Source organism: Musca domestica, unplaced genomic scaffold, assembly GCF_030504385.1.
Source record: "Musca domestica strain aabys unplaced genomic scaffold, Musca_domestica.polishedcontigs.V.1.1 18, whole genome shotgun sequence".
In the NCBI taxonomy this organism is placed as follows: Eukaryota; Metazoa; Arthropoda; class Insecta; order Diptera; family Muscidae; genus Musca; species Musca domestica.
This window is the reverse complement of record NW_026712238.1, coordinates 3,685,421-3,708,449: the sequence shown is the minus strand read 5'-3', so window position 1 is coordinate 3,708,449 and position 23,029 is coordinate 3,685,421. Positions and strand designations below refer to the sequence as shown.

Here is a 23,029-nt window from a genome sequence, read left to right as displayed (position 1 = left end):
ATTAAATTATTTAAAATATTTTTTTTTCGATTTTAAAAGTGAAATTAATTTAATTTGAATTATTTATAGAATTTTATTCATTTGTTTTTTAATTTAATTTTTTTATTTTTAATTTTGAATTTAAATTCAAAATTTGGAATAAATTTGCACTTGCACACATTCGTCATAGAAAAACAGGCCTCAATTTGAATTATGACAATATTTCAAATTACATTTATTTCATTAAACAAATTATTTTTTTAAAAATATTTTTTTCCATTTCAATGTAAAATGAATGAACAAACAATAGAATTTAATTTAAATTTTTTATATATATAATTATAATTATAATTTTATTTAAAAATTCAATTTGGATTTAATTTCATTTTTATTTTTTAATATTTTTTCTTTCCCTCTTTTCCTTATCTTTGACATTTTCCCCATTTGAAACCAAATTTCTTTCTTCAGAATTCAATTGAATTATTCCTACCTTTTCTGGGCTTTTCAAAGTTTGTGATTGAAGTTATTTTGTATCAAGAAACAAATATGTGTTTTATCTTAAAATGTACATCATTAGACTTCAAGAGTTGTCCTGTGTTTGGCGGGGTCAAAGGGGGTTCTATATATATTTGTATGTATGTATTTTAGGGGCTCTATTAAAAAAGCAAGCTTTGGGGTTAATCTGGATGGGGGAAACTAAAATACAAATATTTTATGTAGTTTACAAAAACCTATATATTCAAATATAAATTTATTGCATTATTTAAAGTGACATAAATGCGGAAATATTTCATTCCTCTCGGTTATGGGGAAATTACATCATTGTAATTTGCTATGAGATGTTGTTTGTCTTGAAAAATATAACTGAATGTCTTTCTTTAAGAACATTAATTCCTCGATCAAAAATGGAATATATAAGAATTTCAATTTCGTTATTTTAAAATCAACCCAATGCTACTGCCTCTTTCTCTCTCCCCCTAACAATACTCAGTTAATGAGGAGAGATAGAGACTGCAACAAGTAATACATATAGAAGTGCCTAACAAGACAATTTTTAAACAAGTGAATACAATATATGAAACGTGAGGTTCCATTTTGATTTTAATTTTTAAAGAAACGAGTTTTGAAAATACCCTATTTAAAGTAAAATATTAAAAATAAGATTTTGTTTTTATGTCCCATAAATTTTATCTTCGAATTTGACTTTGAAAATAGCAGGATATGATTTTTGAGTACCAAAAGAGAAAAAGTAGCATTTTTTGTTTATCTGCTCACTTGAAAATGGCGCGAAATGAAGGAAGCATATACTTAGCTGCACAATGAAGCTGGTATTTTCCTTGCATGTGTGGGCATTCATGCATTATATTCTCTTTTTATGGATTTAAAAAAGAGTGAAGGAGAACGTGTTTTTGTTTGGCGAAGAAAACATTGTCTTAAAAATGTTTTGCTTTTATGAATATTCCTCGCAGGATTTTATTATGCTTTGTTCAAAGTTTGTAACAAAAATGAAAGTTATGATGAAAGATTTAAAATATGCAGCAAAATGTCATTTATTGAGAGAATATCTGCAAGCTGACGTCTTAAAGCATTTTTTAGAGCCGTAAATGGCAAATTCAGTTTTACAAATTTTAAGCTTAATTTAATTTAGATTCTGAAAATCAAATCTAATGAACACAGTAGTACTTACTACTCCCAAAATTATATTTTAAACAATAACCAAAATCATTTATATACAGAAATATACTTGCAGTTAAAGCCAAATTAAAAAAATTTCATAACATTTATATCCTTCACCTTGAAAAAACTTTTATAAAAAATTTAAATATATAAAATTTATTAAAATATTTTACCAACTGCAAAACGGCTTTAATTGTCAATTTCTTTGGTTAATGAACAACATTTTTGAAAATTATCAAAACCTTTTGTCATGTCTGGCAGTCAGGTGTTATGAGCATATATATATTAAAAGTGTTTTGAAACTACTTTTCGTAGCGAACTTCTGATTGGGAGTCATTCGATTAAACTAGCGTTGGCATTAAATGTTGCCTTTAGTCTTATGTTTATATTTTACTTTTGAATGTGTCAGTAAACACAAGTAGGAAAATTCATTTTTCATTTTTTTCTTCAAAGCTGAAAATGTGCTTTTTTTAGAAATGTTATCCAAAAATCTGGTCAGTTCAACTCTTGACTTAGGAGAAATTACGGACACAAAGGGAAAAAACCTTTAACATTAAAATAGCAATTGATGTCTAATACGAAGTGCTTAATCTTTAGAAATTTGAAACCTGTCTCTATTGGCTTGAATCATTCATTAAATCACATTTCCACGAAAAGATCATTAAGAAGTCTGACAAATTTTTGCCTCGACTCAATTTTATCATAGGAGGCATTTTGGGGGTCAATTCAGATTCAAAAGTTTTCCATACCTGGAAAGATTTGAAGTTAGTCGAAAGTGAAAGTATTAGGAAAGACAAAATCCAAATCGAAAGGCTTCGATTGCTTAGTATTAAAAATAAATCCAATCTGGATTCTAATAATTGTCTGTTTCTGCATTCTACTCGAATGTTTTACAGTACTATTTTCTTTCAAAATCCGCTTAGGAAGTCCACATTTAACTATGAAGTTGAAAACCATTTTTGCCCATTATTTGAAAATGTGAAAGGATTTCATGAATATTAATTGAAACCAAGTAAAAAAGGAGTTAACTTTGGCCGTACCGATTTTATAATACCCTTCACTATTTATAAGAAACTTGCAAAATATTAAAAGATTCCTCTAAAATTTTAAAAATTTCGAATATCAAGTGTTTTATTTATATGGGAGGAAAACGTGGACCTCTATAACCAAAATCTGCTAGAGAAATCGGTGTCTATTACGAACTAAAAAGTATGAGATAATTCTGTAAAAATATAGCTAAAATCATTAAAATACGCAATTTTGCGGAGGCTGAACGAAGATATCTATAGGCAAATTTCTGTCATAGAGATGCCGTTGTATGAGGGCTATACGAAAACGTGGACCTCTATAGCCAAGTATCAAAGGGATAGATATTTTTGAGTTTGAGGATGAAACAATATTTGGTCCTGCCTTTTGTGGAAACCTCCAAATTTATGAAAATATTTAAAATACTTAAATGAAGTTGGTAAGAATAAGACTCTGATAGCGATTTTTTTTTTATTTTTCCCGGTTTCCTTCATTGTTGTGCCTTACGATTTACGCTTTTGTTGATTTGGAAATTATAAGTAGAATTCAGCTCCTTCTTACTAATCATTCCAAAAACCAAAGAGGTTCCAAAATTTAAATTGAAAATTTTAGGCAATGAGGTTGGATTATATGTCGAAAATATCGATATCCGGATCATAGGTAATTTTTAAAAATCTATTCTAAATATTACATTTGAAACTCCCATAAGTTCTGCTGGCAAAAAGTTGTTCTTAATATTTTATATAGCTTTTAATATAATATTCTATATATATGTTTATTTCATGGGGAAGGATATAAAAAATATTTTATATAAGCATCTACTTTGTCGGTTGTCAAAGCATAAAATCAATACAGAGCAATTAATAAAATAAAAGGCAATTTTATGTAATTGTCTACAACTGAAAAATTGGGACTCAAACCTTTATAGCTATATATTTATGTGGAATATGTAATTGGGTTGGTGTTTGGACTTGTATATGTATTGAAATGGCTTAAAGCGAAGTTTTTGGAATTCAGTAATGTTACCAACTTAAAAAATGTATTACAAGGAGCACAATTTTCGAGCAAAAAATAAGCTTAAAGAGAACTTTGATTTCAAATTTAAAATATTTAGATTTTTCAGAATCATATTATTTGAATTTAAATTTTGATCTTCCTTGTAATATACATTTTCTTTCGTTAAAAAAATCTGTTGTATAAATTCTTTTCGCATCACAAACTTGTATTCATAAAACTTGGTATTCATAATTTTAAATTTTTAATGAATTTCCTTCGAATTCAAATACAAAATTTTCATATTGTGAAAATTTTGCCTTCTGTTTTTTAGAATTTTTTATTAAAAATTTAAAACTGTTTTGTATTAAACTCCAGTATTTTTTTTTGTGTTGCATTGATATCACAAACTTTGTACAGATTTAAAGAGAAAATATTTCACTCAAATTTGTTTGCCAGATTTTCCGTATGGGAAATTGTTTTTTGTTTAAAATTTTTCCGCAAAATTTTTTAATATTTTCTTTACATCCAAAATATTTTTTCTTAAGTTTTTTTCTAAAAAAGAAGTGTTTTGTATTTTTTTTATAGATTTTTTCACTTTTTTTGTAATATGAACACATAGTAGTTGTTGTTGTCGTGGTTTTAGGATGTTCTCTTTAGCCAATGTTGTTTTCTTTTTTTTCTAGCGCTTGAATTTTCCTCAATATTATTTTTTTTTTTTGCCTTTTTGATGTTAATGTTCGGCAAAAAAAAGAACCGTCCAATACAAAAATGCAATTATACACCTTTTGTTGTCTCCAAATTTTTTCATCATTTTTTTATGTTTTCTTAATCTTTCGTCTTTGGTTTGTAACCTGTTTTTCTTTTATTATTTATTGTTTTCATTGTTTTTAAGCTTAAGGTTCCTATCATGATGACAATAAAATGTGTGTTGAACTACACAAAAGCAGCGGAGCCAGTGTGGTGAAAAAAATTAGTACTCTGTGAATGATCGCCTGATATTTTGGGTATTGTAAAGTCTGATTTCTGATCTGATCCTGATTATCGATGATAATGTATGTTCTCCAAACTAAACCTCGAATGGGGTCTAAGGTGGATGAAGGATGATCATGCGTATGCTGGTGGTGGTGTTGTTGTTCTTGTTGTGATCTTACAACTAGTATTGTTTGTTGTTGTTATAATATTTTACAAATTGCCTTTAAAAAAATAAAAGACAATCGGTTGTGGTATTATTTTGTTAATATGTAAATCGATCCTTAGCTTAAAAATGGATGATGGACGAAAAACAAAAACAAAAAACTTCTTCTGATGTGAATTTTCCCGTCATTTCTCTTTTTGTTCATTTGTTCCAGTTAGCGTTTGTGATGTGAAGTGGCTGTAGATGTACATGCGTTTGGAGAGGCGAAAATTTGACTTTTCCCGGGTGGCTAGACTTGCATAGTTCGGGTTTGAATTTTGTGCGTCTTGAATAGTCAATGTTGTTTTTATTATTTTTTTAATATTATGGAACCATACTACACCCGTTTGTCAAATAGTCGCCAGACCTCCTGTGATGTTTTGCTATAATTTCCGAGGTCTCTCTCTCTCTCTCTCTGTCTGTCTCTAATGCACTCTGATTGATGATGAAGTGTGTATTAGTTTCATTTTTTTTGTTCTTCTACTATCTTTTGGTTGTAAATTGCTAATAAAAAAGCAAATTGGCAGCATTGTTGGTTTGTTGTTATTTTTTTTTTTTTATTGGATTTTTGTCTGGTTTTTATGTGTTTTTTGGTATTTTTCGTTTCATTGAAGTTTTACTGTTTTTTTATATGGAGACAACATTTTGCATTTTGTATGGTTTCTAATACTCCCAATATCATGCATCCTGAATTTCGCCCTTTAGTCCAGGCACCCTGTGGTGTTGGTTATGACCTAAACGATTGGCTAAATCCTGTACAACATCTCGAAATATAACCGTATCTATGTTTTCACCTAATAAATACAATAAAAACCAATCGCCCATCTTTGAACGACGAACGATTATTTCTATAGCGTCTCGACGCACTAACCTGTAAAAGAGAGAAAGGAAAATGTTAAAATCGAAATTCTTCCAAAATTTAATGATATATAACTTACCTAAATCTCATACGAAATAAGTACACCCTCATACGTGGTGAAAATATAATAACCACCCTGTATATAATTGTTAATAATGTCAATAATGTTAATAATATAAACCAAAACCAAAGGAAAATATAGATTTTTTCATTAACAACATTTAATGGCAATATGCATATAGCATCATGTTTTTCCACCTGTAAAAGAGAAAAATAGAAAATTTCAATATTTATTTTGAATGAGAAATTTAAAAAAACACTTACCTCCCCGCTCGAACCATATTTAAAAAATGTACATTTGGTCATTCTAGGGAATATGTATATCATGGGATCCATTCGGTCTTCTTGATCGGCCTCCATGTATTGTATCACATCTAAGCCAAATGTCATAAATTCGCCATCGAAAAATCGATTCATAAGAAACATTTGACCTGAAATTGAAAATAAAAAGAGTTATGGATATTAATTAAAAATTGAAAAAAAAAAAAAAAAATACAGGTAAAAACGCTGTAAGTTCGGCTGGGACGAACTTTGAATACCCTCCACCATTTGGAACGAATTTGGCAATGCTCAAAATCAATAAAATTTGTAAAAAGTCTGTTAAAATCTTAAAAATACAGAATGAAGCTGTTATATTAGGTTCTATACGACGACGTTATATGGGGGCTACATGAAGACGTGGACATGCACAGACATTTCATAGGCTGTAGTATCCATAGCGAACTTCAAATACCAAAACTTGAAACAATTCCGGTGAATAATGTCGCCTAAATCACCAAAATACCGTAAATAGGGAGGTACCATCATATGGGAGCTATACTAAAATGTGGATCCACATAGCCCATTTTCAATACCAAAAGTCCTGCAGACATAATATACGTTTGAGTAAAATTTTATCAACCTACTTCATTTCGTTCGAAAGCTAGGGTGATTTCCACAGACGGTCGGACAAAGCTAAGTCGACATAGAATGAAACGGTCCGATCTCTATCATTTTTATAACGGATTTTGTGTTGATGGAAATATTGAGAAAGATAAAGGCTGAATGGAACCGGACGTAATTTTCGCATTTTATGAGTTTCATGAATACTCAACATTTTTAACCTTTCTAGGGGTGGTACAAGAAGGAGTGGACCGATATATTCTATCTTCACACCATACCTTGGGCTAATAAAAATATTGTGATGTGTGTAGTGTTAAGAGAACTGGATGCTTATATCGGATTTTATGATCGTTTTGGTTATTCAAAATATTAACCCTTTGTGAGGGAAGTACCAGAAGGAATGGTCTCTACCATCTTTATAACAAATCTGATTTTAATGAAAATATTAAGACGTGTCACGGATGTTAATTTCGTGTTTTATGAACTTCACGAATATTCAAAATTTTGACACTTTGTGGGGAGGTACCAGAAGGAGTTGGATCGATATATTTCATCTTAACACCAGATCTTGAGTTTATAAAAATATTGTTATGTCGGATTTTATGATTCAAAACGTTGACCCTTAGTGTGGGAGGTACCAGAAGGAATGGACCGATCTCTACCATCTTTATAACATATGTTGTGTTAAAGGAAATATTGAGATGTGCCAAGTCTGAATGGAATTGGATGCCAATTTCGTGTTTTGCGAGCATCATGAATTTTCAAAATATTGACCTTTGGGGGGAGAGATATATTCTTTCTTCACAGCAGACCTAAGGATAATAAGAATATTGTGATGTGCGTAATTTGGAGACAATCGGACTCTTACTTCACATTTTATAAGGGTTATAATTATTCCAAATTTTGACCGTTTGTGGGGGAGGTACTTGATAGAGTGGACCAATATTGTCCATTTTCGCATCAGACGTAGCAGTGACGGAAATATAAGGTTATGCTAAGTTGGAGAAAAATAGGGTATCCTTTCCATTTCTGTGCAGTAAAATATTTTTTTAAGTGTTGACCCCTTAAGGGGAGGTACCAGAAGGAGTGGACCGATATTGCCCATTTCCGAACTCGATCTTTGAGAGTTATCGTGCGCACCAACCAGCCAGACAGACAGACGGACGGACATCGCTAAATCGGCTCCAAATATCCTGCAACGAATCTGGTCCAAAGAGAGCAAGGGCCTAAAAACGTTATTTGAATGAGGCACGTTTTTGCCGTATCAAATGATATATACCCTCTCCAGCCATATGGTTGAGGGTATATAAATAAATATTAAAAGTATTATGTAGAAATTTTTAAAAATTTGTAAGGTTTAATATCCCCATAAATTATTTTAAAGGTCACACCTAGCATATTATGGTTGACCATGTCATTATTTCAATTTCGACCCTGAAAACCTATGTAAATATTGACTCTTGTAAAGCCATAAACAAACTAACAACAAACCCCAGCCGTTTGATATTAAAACTATTAGCAACTTTTCTATATAAATCAAATTTATTTGTTTGCAAATATTTTTTTATGGCCGCATAAAAATAATAATTAAAAATACACAACAACAATTTTTTTTTGATTTACTTCAAAAACTCTTGTACAATATTATCGATTTAGAATTTATGTTTCGCAATATAATTATTTTAATTGGCCATAAAGGAAAAATTCCATAATAGTGTGTTTTTGCTGGGGTGTTTATCCATATACATAATGATAATCTCATACAAACTGTTTAGTTTTTTTTTTTTTTTTTTGGGAGATCATTAAAAACCCACAGATGTTTTAATAATTTACAATTGATAAACAAAAATCGGTATGGGAGGAAGGCAAAGGTGATGATTTGCTAAATATATATGAAAAGTATATAAAAGAAATTTACGTGGGATTATCAAAGTAATTTCGATGTTTTTTTTTTACTTCTTTGAGGAATTAATTCTACAATGTTTGATTTCATTGTTGAATTGGCTATTTTAAGAAATTAGGTTTATGAATGAGAAAATCGATAGATACAAGGGAGCTAGAGATTTTTTTTGGAACTCAAGCTGACTCTTTATAAAATGATAAAATAATTTCGGTATCCCAACGAAAAAAAAACAACCATGGTCAAACAGGGTTTACAACATTCCTATCTTATACCTTATACCATATAAGTTCTAAATATATTGGAATTACATCTAAATATGCACCGAGATATTCCATTTTAAATACCAAATTATAAGCAATAATTGCAGTGCTTGTGAGAGCACTATCGTGATTTCGAAACACGAAAAGACAGACGAAGATGACCAAATCGTCAGAGAATTTTAAGCTTAACATGGGGTCTCCAACGAATACCTTGGATAGGTATACATTATTATCACATGACTAGATATTTATCCATACATTCAACCCATAGCTTACCTTTAGGTAAATTGGTTAATGTACCATGCAGATCTTGAAAGACTTAACTAATTGAAATTGATGATTTCTTCAAATTATTTCGTTTGAAATGTGATTTTTAGAGTTGTAGGAAAGTTAAAAAAGTTAGAAAGCATCAGTCCATTTTGCCGACAGATGTATACCCTCAGCCTAAATTCGCTTATTTAAATATATTTTACATGCCTTATGATTAATCAAAATGTTGACCCTTTATCGTGGAGGTACCGAAGAAGACCAAAGCCAATATTGGATTGCGACGTGCCAAGTTTAGATTACATCGTCCACTTCCTGAACAGGTATATCGCATCCCCATACGTGATCTTAAACAGACTGTTAGGATGTACCTTTTATGAGTGTGATAATTATTAAAAAGGTTAACTCGCCGTTGGGCAAGTACCAATAGGAATTGTCCGTTCTCTCCATTCTTCATACCAGATTTTGTATTGGTAGAACCATTAGGATGTGCAAAATTTGAAGATCATGGGATTTTTCTTTCACAATTTTATACCCTACACTGTGTTGGGGGTATTATAAGTAAGATTGGGCCAAAATTATGAAACTACTCGAAACATTGTTTCCCGACATAGGAAACTATATATGGATCTTACAATCTCGCCGAGCTGAATCGATCTAGCTATGCACAGGATGAAATGATGCAATTAACTTCAGACAGCTGTCATTTCTAATCCACTCGTCCGACAGCTTTAAAAATAGTTCCAGTAACAGCTCATTATATTCTTTACAAGCGCACAAAAGCATTTTGGTGAGAATTTTCCAGAAAAAAAGTTTTTTCGCGATGGAATTCAGGCGTGATAGTGTGATTTCTTTATATTTGGCTGGAAAACCACAAGAGGCTATCGTTAGAGCACTCCAGCGTTTAAATGTGAATAAATCTTTTGCGTCTCGTACCATCGATCGTTACGATATTACTGGTAGCCCGACGTCAAAGAAGTGGACGGAGAAAACAGCAACATTAGCAGAAATGGTTCGAAAAGTAAAGAAGCGACTTGATCGAAACCCGCGTCGCCGTGGCCGAAAAATTGCTCGTGAGCTGAACATATCGCAATATTCCATTCGGCAAATATTGAAAAATGAGCTCGGGGTAAAGCCATTGAAGTTCCAAAAAGTGCAACTTACACCACAACGGAAAGAAAATTGACTCAAAAGAGCTAAAGAGTTGCTTCGATTGGCCGAAAGTGGTAAACTGTCGAATTGTGTTTTCTCCGATGAGAAAACATTCGTTGTCCAGCAGTTTGTAAGCGAACAAAATAATCGTATTTACTTTCCAAAGAGGTCAGATGAATATGTGCACATTCGGTTGACAAGCAGAACTCAAGCGCCGGCCATGATAATGGTGTGGGCCGCCATAACAGCCGATGGTCGCTCTCCGCTCGTGGCATCAGAATAAATGCCGAATATTATCACGAAAATATTCTGGAGGGTGTATTAAAGCCTTGGGCACGCAAAACATTTTGGCCGCTGACCTTGGATATTCCAACAGGACTCAGCACAATCGCACTTAGCATGCGCCACCCAAAAATGGTTACAAAATGAGGTTCCTCGCTTCATTTCCAGCTCACAATGGCCACCAAAATTTCCAGATACCAATCCGTTAGACTATTTTGTGTCTGGAGTATTTTGGAAAGCAAGGTTGGCACTAAAAAATGCCAAAGTGTCGGTTACCTCAAGCAAGCGCTTCGCCGGGAATGGGCCAAAATACCGCAGAGCAACATTAGGGCAGCATGTGACGGTTTCATTGACCGTTTGAAGGCCATAATTCGTACCAAAGGTGACCAATTCAAACAAATCTAAACTTATTCTAAAATTGGATGCTATTTTTGACATTTTTTGTTTTCATTTAATAAAATTAAAAAAAAAAAATTAAAAATTATGGCATTTGACTTTTTTCAGTTTTTTTTATCTCACCCTGTATATAGCCTATTTTCATTACCGACACATCTAAAAAATGGTTTTGTCAACCTACTTCATTTCTTCGAAAGCTAGAGTGATTTCGGGATGAATGGGGTCTATAGCAAAACTTGGCATATTTGCAAACTTGACAATTCGAAAGAGAGGGTGGTTACAGTCGGACACCACTACATCGATTTAGATTTTTATGCTGATCAAAAATCTATATACTTTGTGGGTATAACGTGATTATTTCAAGAAGTAACAAAACAATGAACCATGTTGTGGTAAAAGTTATTACTTTTTTAAAGTATTGTTTCGTGGGCTTCGTTTTCGACTAAATTTATAAATAGACTTAAAACAATACTTTTGTCCTCAGAATTACAATTTTTTGAGAATCGAGGTTAATTAGTCTATAATCTTCTCACTGACGAAGACGACTCAATTACTCCAAGATTGGCTGTTAAGAGTCAGTATTCAATTTCATCGTCTCCCCAGACATTGTCCTTCCAAAATTCAACCTCAATTTCTGTGTCGCAAATAAATATTTACAAAAAATGCCAGACATGTACTAAATTATATTCATCGGTCTAGCTAAAAATCATTGATTTTCTGATGCATTAAAATAAAGCGTGCCATATTCAAATGTTATTAAAATTAAAACAAATAACCCCACGAACAACCAGAGAATGCCAAGCCAACGAAAAAAAGGCTCACGAAAATCAATAAATGTTATGCGGTTAATTATGTTTATTTACTTATTGGCTTTTTGTTCGTGTACACAACACCAGCAACAACACCCCAGTATTCAGTGGTCAGTTTATAGAGAACCAAAAAAAAAAAATTAACATTAAATTTCAATGAGATTTGTTTATTTTTGTTAATCAAGCAACAGCTGCAGCAACAAAACAAAATCAAAAAATTCCCCCTCCCTTCCTCCTCCAGAGACTATGCCTATGCGATACAATAGACGGACGCACTATTTGCCAGTAAATATTTCAGAATTTGAGGAAAAGTCTATGAAAAATGGCTCTTTCGATAAACACACAACTCGTCAATGAATGGCACATAAATTACTTGGCAAAATACAACAACCATCCAACTCGCATACACACACACAGACATACCTCGTTTTGTATTTATTTGAAAACGTTTGTCAATTTATTTGTTAATTTGCGATCAGACCCTGTCTGTCTTCGCATATTTATTTGGCAGTTTTGTGGGTAAATTGTTTGACTTGGTTCCATGAATCTATCTCTCTGACTGTGTGTGTGTCAGTTGTCTGCTATTTTTTTTTTTTTTTTTTTTTTGTTATTTTTGTTGTTTGTTTGCCTTACACCCAAATGATTAATATTGAAATAATTGCCAATTCAGCGAATTTTCATGGGAAATATATGAGGACTAATACAAATTGGTGGAAGAAATTATTACTCACCTATCACATTGATGAGTGCTAACAACTCGCAAACATAGTATCTGTACGCCCACCAGTTGTGATATCTGTAGAAGATACAAAAACAAAAAATGTGAAGCGTCAATTTTACGGTCCATTGAATCAATAAATTAATTACATAATTAGAATGTGATTATGTTAATTGTTCTAAATGTGTTTTGTAATAAATTTTGTGTGCGATAGCATACCTTAGATTTTCCCATAAATAATCTAAAAGTAATTTCTTTTTTTGTTTTTTCTCGGCTTCGGAACAGATTCCTATATCTAAGTCCATGATAAGTGCATGAATTTTGCCACCTTCCCAAGACTTCCACAGCCATCTTGGTGTATAAAATAATATTGCCTGTAATGAGAGAGAAGGAGGAAAAATTGGGTATTAATTATTTTGATGGTTACTAGGAAAGTTAGGAATATGTATGTATGTATTTGTTTTTATCGATAACATTTGTGGCTTTCATTTAAATGTTTGTGGTGGCGTATTAGTAATGCAAACGCCATGTGACCATAATGCGTATACGCAACATATCATATATTTCGTGTATCAATTTACATTTGATTTAAGCTTTGATTTAATACCCATGAATAAACGCATTTCTTAATATTTTTTTGTTATTCTCAGCTAACAACAAATCGATCTACTTACCTTTCAACTTTACAAGGAAAGTCGTTATGTTTTCGCAAATAAGTAAACAAATTGTTTCATTTGTTCATTCTTGTTACTTTTTCTTTAATACCCTCATCTATATGACTAAAGAAGGTATACATCATTTGATACGAGTAAAATGGGCCTCATCGAAATAGAGGTTTGAGACCCCAGGTCTCTTTGGACCAAATCCGTTTCAGGACTAAGCTCAATATCTGATGTTTACATGTTGATGTTGGTACAATGGGTCAAAATGTGGATTAATTATAACTCTCATAACATGCGAAACAGGCCGGTGATTTTCTCCAAAATTCGCAAATTTCAATATAAATCCTAACCTAGATCTCTGCCAACTTATCCTTCTCAACTTGTGATTTTCATTTGTGTTACACTAGGGAACACAAAAACAATTACTGAAAAAATCCGGCATATTGTGAAAATAAAAATCAGTAACAAAAAGTAAAAAGTCGGGCGGAGCTCCCGTAATAAAAAAAAATATTTTGAAGTAGATCACCAGTAGATACTACCTATTAACATTTGGCTTTAGAACAGTTATAGTTTGGTTTCAAGGGGAACTAATATTTGTGAGGCATATCCAATTCAAAATCGATTTTCACTAAATTTTACGAAAACATTTTAATTCTTAAATTCAAATAACATTGCTATAGAGTGCACGAGAAGGATTATGTTCAAAAAATATATATCGGAGCCGAGTTCAAGAAAATGGAAACATATGTACCGAAAGTCTCTGCATTTGGGCTGATATTAGAAATTATATGCACAATAAACCTAAAACCGGATTAAAGATATTTAGATGCTATATACAAATCTAAGCCGATCTCCATGAAATTTGGCTGAGGTATTTCGGAGCTCAATAAGATATTTGGTACAAAATATCATTATTGTCGAATGAATATTATGAATGTGAGGGTCCCAATAGGACGCAACTTATATATCGTAGCTATAGCTATATCTGAACCGATTTTCTCCAAACTCGATGTACTTGCTTCTAGACTGGATTCGGTCGGATGGACCAAAATGTAGGACTTTTGGACTGATATTGGTCATTTGGTGCACAATTAACCCGAAATCGGTTAAAGATATATGTGGGAGCTATATACAAATCTAAACCGTTCTTGATAAAATTTAGCAGAGGTATATCTGGGCTTTTTCTGATATCTGGTACCAAATATTACGCATGGGAGGGACTCAAACACCAAATCGGATAAAACATACATATGGGGGCTATAGCTATACCTGAACCGATTTTCACTAAATTTGATGTACTTGTTTTTAGACTAAATTCGGTTGGGTAAGCCAAATTAAGGTCATTGGGACATTTATTAGACATTTGGTGCACAATTAACCCGAAATCAGTCGAAGATATATGAGAGCTATATCTAAGTCTGATCCGATTGTCAACAATTTCTATAGGAAAAGTTTCAAGTTGGGGAAAGTGTCAAAGAATGAAATATAAGAGACCAAATTTCAATATCAGCCCTTAAACAAAAAATATTTTTTAAATTAGTATATTCCTTAAATATAAATTTTGGATAAGTAAACAAAGGTCCTTTAATTTTCGACTAAATAACAACATTTTCCAAATTCGCATCAACTTCACTGCCATATAGTCAGTTTGTGCTCTGGGCAATTCCAAATGAATTTGAAAGTTCTCGGTTTAAACTCCAAAAGAGTTTCAGGTTCTTAGGCCAAACTCTTTAAGGGCTTCTATACATAGCCTTGGCAACTTACAAAGGGACCCCTATATTTTGAGATATATGTGGCAACAAATAATATTTAATAGAAAATTTGTGAAGAGCTTTGGATTGCTCAAGAGCCTCTGGTTCAAAAAAGGTTCATATGGGTCCACGTTTTGGTATAGTTCCTATATAAGGGCAAATTTCAATTTCAAGTATTTTTTAAGTGTTAGTCATTTTTTTCATTTAATTTCACCAAATCTTGATATTGAAAGAAAGGCTACTACCAAAAAATGTCTCTATAGGTTCAGGATTTGGTACAGTCCTTATTTAAAGATACCCCTGATTTAAGATATTGCGGATTTGCAGAAAAAATGTATTTTTGTTATTTCGACTTTTTTCAAAATATTTTCTTTTTTCTATTAAATACCTTCTGTGGGAAGGTTTTCTACCATTGGAAGTTTTTAACGATTTTTTTTTTTTTAAAGTTCGAAAAAATTGTCTTTGTCACCAAAAAATCCTTATATTATCATCTGTAATATTTTCCAAGACACTGTATACATATATAATAAAATGTAAGGATTCTAAGGAATCATTATCCGAAAATTTCAAAAATGGTAGAAGAGGAGAAACCCCCTTTCAATGTAGGTTACTTTTCGAGGTAAACTTTCAAAACACCGGTACATCTGTCTCCTAATTTTAGCTCTTTTTTTATTATATGTCGGAATTTTTTTTTTTTTTTTTTGTAATTATTCATTAACTTACACAGTGTAATTAAAAGAAAAGAAATTTTAATTTTTTCAGCAGAAGTTACCTTCGTTATTTCATCGTCACTTTGTGCTTTGAATGATAGGACACAAGGACAGAAAGATAGAGCTGATTTGATCTAGCAATTGTTGTCTCTTTACCATTGCTAGATCAAATCAGCTCTATCTCTTTTTCTGTCTCGGCATTCATATTGATATATGTTAGGATTGATCTAAAACAATGATTTCGACTACGGGAAGAAGTTTTTTTATTCCAGTACAATTTTTTATTCGTTTACAGATTTTATACTTTGTTTAGATTTTATTGGAGTTCCAATATTTTCTATTTTTATTTTAATATCAAAACTTCTTATAAATATTACAAGAAAGGGTAAAAAATTACCCTTGTAATTATCTTGCGAACAATGACGATTGTTCGTTGAACTTATACAAATATCCATATTTTGTTTTATCACAAACAGATGTTCGTCTGCGTGGTGTAGATCGCTCATGACGTTGCTTCTTGCCATAACGATAACGCTAATGGGGGTCGTCGCAATTCACATTGCCAATAATTGATTTATGTCTGCATATTTAATGCATTTACATTAACTATTCATAGTTCGGATGGAATGAACACAAAATGTTAAGAGGTTCAAACAAAGGGGTCGCAATTGTTTTTTTTATATCTTGTGTTGTTTTTTTTTTTTTTTTTTTGATATAATATTTAATGGATTTCACTTTGCGGAAATTCAATTGTGTCATAAAAAATTATTTTCCAAAACACTTGGTTTCTTAAAAAACATACTTCATTGAAATTGAATCATCGTCAGCAATTCATATTTTTATGACTTTTGAATATCTTTATTTAATTATGGAAGAGGATTTTTAAACATTAAAATTTTGAGAAAAATGGAAAACATATTGCCGTCATAAATCATGTGAACTTTTAACCTAAGGGAAATATATTTCAAATTTAATGCACGAAGACAATGCCAAGATTATTAAAATATTGTTTATGAGGTTTGTTTTTATATTTTGTTTTCAAATGAAAATGGGAAATTTGTGTCAACGAATGAGTTTAATTTTTGCATAAATTATCGATGTAGAGGGTGAGATGAAAAAACTGCAACCAACTTCAGACTGTTGTCATTTCTAAACCCCTCGACCTACAGCTATTAAAATTATCCCAGTGACAGTATATTGATTACAAGCGTACAAAAGCATTTTGGTGAGAATTTTCCAAAAAAAAATGTTACTCGTGATGGAATTCAAGCGTGATAGTGTGATTTCTATGCATGTGGCTGGAAAACCGCAAGTGCCTGTCGTTAGAGCACTCCAGCATTCAAATGTGGACAAATCTTTTGTGCCTCGTACCATTGCTCGTTACGGTGATACTGGTAGCGTAGCCCGATGTCAAGGAAGTGGACGGAAGAAAACAGCAACATCAACGGAAATGGTTCGAAAAGTAAAGAAGCGACTTGGTCAAAACCCGAGTCGCAGTGGTTGAAAAATGGCTCGTGTGTTAAAGCCTTGGGTACGCACACATTTTAGCCGCAGACCTTGGACATTCCAACAGGACTCAGCACCATGACACTCGCCACCCAATAATGGTTAGAAAATTAGGTTTCTCGCTTCATTTCCAGCGCACAATGACCACCAAAATCTCCGGATACCAATCCGTTGGACTATTGTGTCTGGAGTATTTTGGAAAGCAAGGTTGGCACCAAAAAATACCAAAGTGTCGATCATCTCAAGCAAGCGCTTCGCCGGGAATGGGCCAAACTACAACAGAGCAACATTCGGGAAGCGTGTGACGGTTTCATTGGCCGTTTGAAGGCCATAATTCGTGCCAAAGGTGACCAATTCGAACAAATCTAATCTTATTCTAAAATTTGATGCTGTTTCCGACATTCTTTGCTTTCACTTAATAAATTAAAAAAATGTAAATATTACGGTCTTTGACCTTGTTGTAGTTTTTTTTTATCTCACCCTGTGTATATTAAATTAAGCATAGAATATTTTAGATTATTGTCATTCACCTTTTTTTATCATTAAATGTTATGATTTGTGCGGGATAAAATCCGTAGACTAAAAATTAAAGTAGGACGGAAATAATATAATAATAAATCTTATCCGTTTTTTAAAAAATGTTACAAAGGCATTTCTAGTGTGTATATAATATGCATTTTAAATATAATTTGTAGCGATTCAGAATGTGATTCTACGTAGATCGCCGAAAATGTAAAGCACTTTTATTAAAATATGAATCATACCATACATTTAACTGTTAATTTCCCAAAAAACCAGACAGAAATTATATCGCATTTAAAGTGTCAACGTCGAAAATAAATGAGACCAAGTTTTGACAACTTGAATCCTTAACAGACGTCCCACGCACAAAAAAAGGATTACAATAAGTCCAACAGCAAAAAGTTGCCACAGCATCACATCAACATAGCACTGTCGTCTCAAAACCATTCGAGTCATCAAAAATCATTGGGGAAAGTGTAGCATTGGAATAAAATAAATATTTAATTTTTTTTACCCAAAACTTTTAAATAAACATTTTACTGTCTGTCAATCTGTTCTGCGTCTACACTGGAAATTTACGATACAAGTTATTATTAATTTGTCACTTCTGGTCGACTAAATCCAGTGATATTTATCACCTTCAGTCATATATTTTATTCGCACTGTTGAGTTAGATGTTGATGTTTTTTCGTCAGTGTTCATTGATTGTTTCTCTCTTTCATTTGCTGGGCGATTAAAGTGATTATAGATCAGTTAAAGTGTGTTGAGGGGAAATGTCTAACATAAAATAAAATATAACATATGCACACATATGTATGTACATGTGTGTTTTTCGCATTAGCCTCAACCAATGTCACATCAAAGTTTAATAGCAGAGATTTTCTCAGGGTTATAGAAACACTGTGGGGAGTAATAAAATTGTCCGCCAAAAATTTATCATTTGGAGGCTATATGTCTGGTAGATGTGAGTCAATGTTAAAAATTGACCTTGCCTTCCAATGTGTTATGTATATTAAAATTTTATATAAATTTATTTATTTTGAATATAAATCAAATAATAATGTGAATGGTGATTGTCAGATATATATCTTCAACCGATATCGGGTTAATTGTGCACTAAATGGTCAATATCAGTCAAACTGACCTGAAATTTGGCATTTCCGAAATTAAGCATAGAAACAACTACGCAAAATTTGGTGAAAATCGGTTAGCTATTTTTCACATATATATGTTCCATCCGATTTCAGTTTTTAAGACCCTCACATGCGTAATATGCATTCCACAACAATGATCTTGGGTACCAGATTTGGATATAGCTCCCATATATATTTATTCGATTTCAGGTTTGTTGTGCACCAAATGGCTAATATCAGCACCTCAAAGGGTTAACATTTTGAAAAAATCATAACTCTTATAAAATGTAAAATGATTGTCTAATTGTCTTCAAATTTGAACATCCCAATATATCTAACATCCCAGAATAAAGTAAGTATTTTGAATATAGCAGGTCACACATTCTGTTCAAAGGGTTAAAAATTCGAATTATTGTAACCTTTATAATATGGGAATCAAGTAAGCGATTTCTTGAAATTTGTTCGAATTGGTCACCTTTGGCACGTATTATGGCCTTCAAGCGGCCAATGAAACCGTCACACTCTGCCCGAATGTTGCTCTGCGGTATTTTGGCCCATTCCCGGCGAAGCGCTTGCTTGGTATTTGATGTCAACCTTGCTTTCCAAAATAATCCAGGCACAATAGTCCAACGGATTGGTATCCGGAGATTTTGGTGGCCATTGTGTGTTGGAAATGAAGCGAGGAACCTCATTTTGTAACCATTCTTGAGTGGCGCGTGCTGAGTGCGATGGTGCTGAGTCCGATTGGAATGTCCAAGGTCTACGTCCAAAATCTTTGAGTGGCCAAGGCTTTAATACACCCTCAAGAATATTTTTGCGATAATATTCGACATTTATTTGATGCCACGGTCGATTAATACGAGCTGAGAGCGACCATCGGCTGTTATGGCGGCCTACAGCATCAGCATGGCCGGCGCTTGAGTTCTGGTGGCCAACCGAAGGTGCACATTTTCAGCTGACTTCTTTGGCAAGGAAACACGATAATTTCCTTTGTTTACAAACTGCTGGACAACGAATGTTTTCTCTTGCTTCTCAATATTTTTATAATTTATAATTTCAAATATTATTGAATAATGAGTGATTCTATTTGAATATTTTTATAATCTCATATTGTAAAAGTTTAGTGTTTAGTTTTAGTTTAGTTTTAAAGTCTTCCATTTTTTAATTTTAAATTTTATATTTTTGTATATCCTTATAGAGGGCACTTTCAGGTCCTATTTTTATACGAATTTTACGTTTAATGAATTTATCATAATTTCGATGTTATAGCATATACATATCTAAAAAATTAAATTGGTATTATTATTTCATCAATTCATTATTATTAAATCTGTTTAGTTCGATTAGAAGCTAATAAATTAATATATCCTATTTAAGTTGAGATAAGAAACATGGATCTCCCACTCTAATATCGTTACAGTGCGTTGCCATGAATTGTCTCACATAAAAACCGTTTGCATTGTCATTTCATAATAAAAAAGAGAAATATACATTTTTTTAGTATTCTCTTATATTCAAATAAGAGACTCACATTCTCTTTTATGCTCGCTATTTCCCGCAAGAGCATAGTTGCCCCCCAACGTTTGATCTCTTCGATTAATAATTATGCTGCTTCCAATTTGGCTATTGGCCAAATTTTAACCATATATTTTGTCTGCTTCCGCATGATACAAATAAAATAATCATTTTTTCGTTCATCGTATTTTTTTTTTGTTTCTTTGGTAAAAAAGCGGGAGGGTGTTCAATCGAAATATGCACGAGTTCATTTTCATCGTGGTCTGAGCCTATGGCTAAATTTGTACCCACTGATTTTCCGCATGATATATTGTCTACTAATTATGTTTAGATTAATGTTGTGTGAGTGTTATCTCATTCGTTTGATTATAAATATTCGGTTAAACGGGTCTAGATGTGTTATTTGACACAATGATATGCTAATGTTTCCAAATTTAAACGAAAATGTCAAAAATTCCCAAAAAATGAAAATATTTTTTATAGCCTACACACTGTGTATTGGTGGTACTATAAGTTTGATTGGGCCAAAAATTATGTCACACCTCGAAACATTGGTTCCCGACATAGGAATTTTGCATGGAGTTAGAGTTTAGTACTGTAGACAGTATTTAGCGGGTAAAATAAACCATAATTTTATATAAAAAAATACGAAAATTTCCATTAAATCCCGAATATTTTTAATCCCAGCCAAAACATAAATAAATTAAAAGGTTACTTTTGACCATTACAGAGATGCTGATAGCCAAGATATGGAATATATAACAAGAAGAGGTAGAATATATATTTAAAATAAATAGATCTTAGTTATTCCGCTCATAAGTCAGGAATTTTCACAATTTTCATCAATTCGAAATGGTCTTTTACCAGAAAATGATAAAATCTTAGAAAATCGGATAAAAATATGACAATAAAAAAGTGAATATTTTTTGTTAATTTGTTTCAATTTCTGTCATATTTTTCATCGCATCCGATTTTTTCAATTTGACTTACAATTTTGAATTGTACATTTTCTAAAGTTTTTCTACACTCCGCAACACTTTTGATGAGGGTCGCAATTATCGTTCCTCACAAAATTTTGCAAGTTGGGGTCAGAATTAAAGAGTATTGTTCTGAAGATGTACAGATAGGGGTTCAAATGGACCAAACAACATTAAAATTTCCTGATTCTACAGGTCACAATTGAAAACCAATCGACACGGAATTTTGCATAAGAAGAGAGTTAAGGACAGGAAAGAAGTCTAACATTTTGGATGACCATAACTTTTGTGTGAAATTGTTTTGAATACCTATCAGCAGATCTAAGAGCGAAATCTTCCAACATATTGTAGTGTTGTAGCGTATCATATGGTCGGCATCGCACGACTATAGCTTAGCCTCGTGTTTTCCGTCTGTTGCAATCACGCTAGAGCCGAAACTAATTAAGATAGGAAGCTAAAATTTCGCACAGATCTCTCTTTTGAATGCATCAAGCTCGAAGATGGGATATATCGGTCCACGATATTGAATGGCTCCATATAATGGTACCCTCCCATAGCCACATTTTCAAATGGAATTGCCTGAAATTCTACACAAGGAGTTCTTTGAGGGTACTTTACTCCCTGGAAGAGAATTGTCGATATAGATCCACGATATCGTATATCCCCCATATAACTGCACCTCCCGGCATTCGGTATTTTGATGATTTTAGTCACATTTTTCAATGGAATTGTCTGAAATTCTATACAAGGAGTTCTCTGAGAGTACTTTACACCCTGAAAAAGAATTTTCTATATAGGTTTACGATATCGTATAGCCACCATACGATAATGGCCCCGATATTCGGTATCTTGATGAATTTAGCCACATTTTTCAACAGAATAGTCTGAAAATCGACACAAGGAGTTCTCTTTGAGTACTTTACCCCCCGGGAAGAAAATTGTCTATATAGATCTACCTTTTAGCATAGCACCCATATACCGCTACCCCAAGATATTCGGTATCTCCAGGATTTTCGTGACAGTATTTACCGCAATTGTGTCAAATTTCGTAATGGGTGACGGAAAATTGTTTATGCAGGTCCACATATTAGTATAGCCTCCATACAACAGTACCTCCCTTTATTCAGTATTTTGATGATATTAGCGACATTATTCACCGGAATTGTTTCGAATTTCGTTTTTGAAGTTCGGAATCGTTACTACAGCCTATCATAGAACATTACTTATTCAGCACCACGTCTTCGTATAGCGCCCCATATAAAGGTTTTTATATGAGCGGTATTTTTTGACGGTTTTTTTTTTTTTTTTTTGAAAATTTTCAATTTTCTTCCGAATGGTGGATGGTATAAAAAGTTCCTCCCGGCCGAACTTAGCTTCTTGTTTACTATTTTTTTTTTAACTGACCTCTTTTTTTAAAATAGCACTAAAAGTGAACCATTTAACATAAGTAGGTTTCCAAATATGGGGGCTTTTTCCAGACGTTGGACTTTGGAAAAATTTCGATAGGGCGAATTCTCATCCTGTGAGAATAAAGTACAGGCACAGTAATTATGGTATAGACAATATTTTATTCTTTTGTAGCAGGGGTTCTTTCATTCAACGAGGTTGATATGTGAAATAACTATTCTCATTCGGGTCTCGGTGAAAATTTTGAAGTGCTACGAAAAAAATGAAAAAACTCTCATTTTTATAATGTTACGTATCATTGTGGCCTTTTCTCAAAAAGCTAAAAATATTATATGAAATATGTCGAAATCCATGTTTCAAAAAAAGGTTCCGCTACATAGTCTATGAAAACAATTTGTTTATTTGA

At 32.5% G+C, this 23,029-nt stretch overlaps 1 protein-coding gene across 4 annotated transcripts in view; it reads right to left on the bottom strand.

Moving 5' to 3' along the window:
* Positions 1-4,062: 4,062 nt before the first annotated feature.
* The window catches only part of LOC101897882 (innexin shaking-B), a 703,106-nt gene continuing 684,139 nt past the window's right edge, over positions 4,063-23,029 (bottom strand). For all 4 annotated transcript variants that reach the window (XM_059120861.1, XM_059120858.1, XM_059120859.1 and 1 more), the window contains 5 exons: positions 12,660-12,814; positions 12,454-12,518; positions 6,036-6,202; positions 5,791-5,969; positions 4,063-5,723 (listed from right to left, as the gene is read on the bottom strand). In XM_059120861.1, the coding sequence (XP_058976844.1) occupies positions 5,531-5,723; positions 5,791-5,969; positions 6,036-6,202; positions 12,454-12,518; positions 12,660-12,814 (759 nt within the window). In that variant the 3' untranslated portion in view covers positions 4,063-5,530. The remainder of the gene's footprint in view (positions 5,724-5,790; positions 5,970-6,035; positions 6,203-12,453; positions 12,519-12,659; positions 12,815-23,029) is intronic.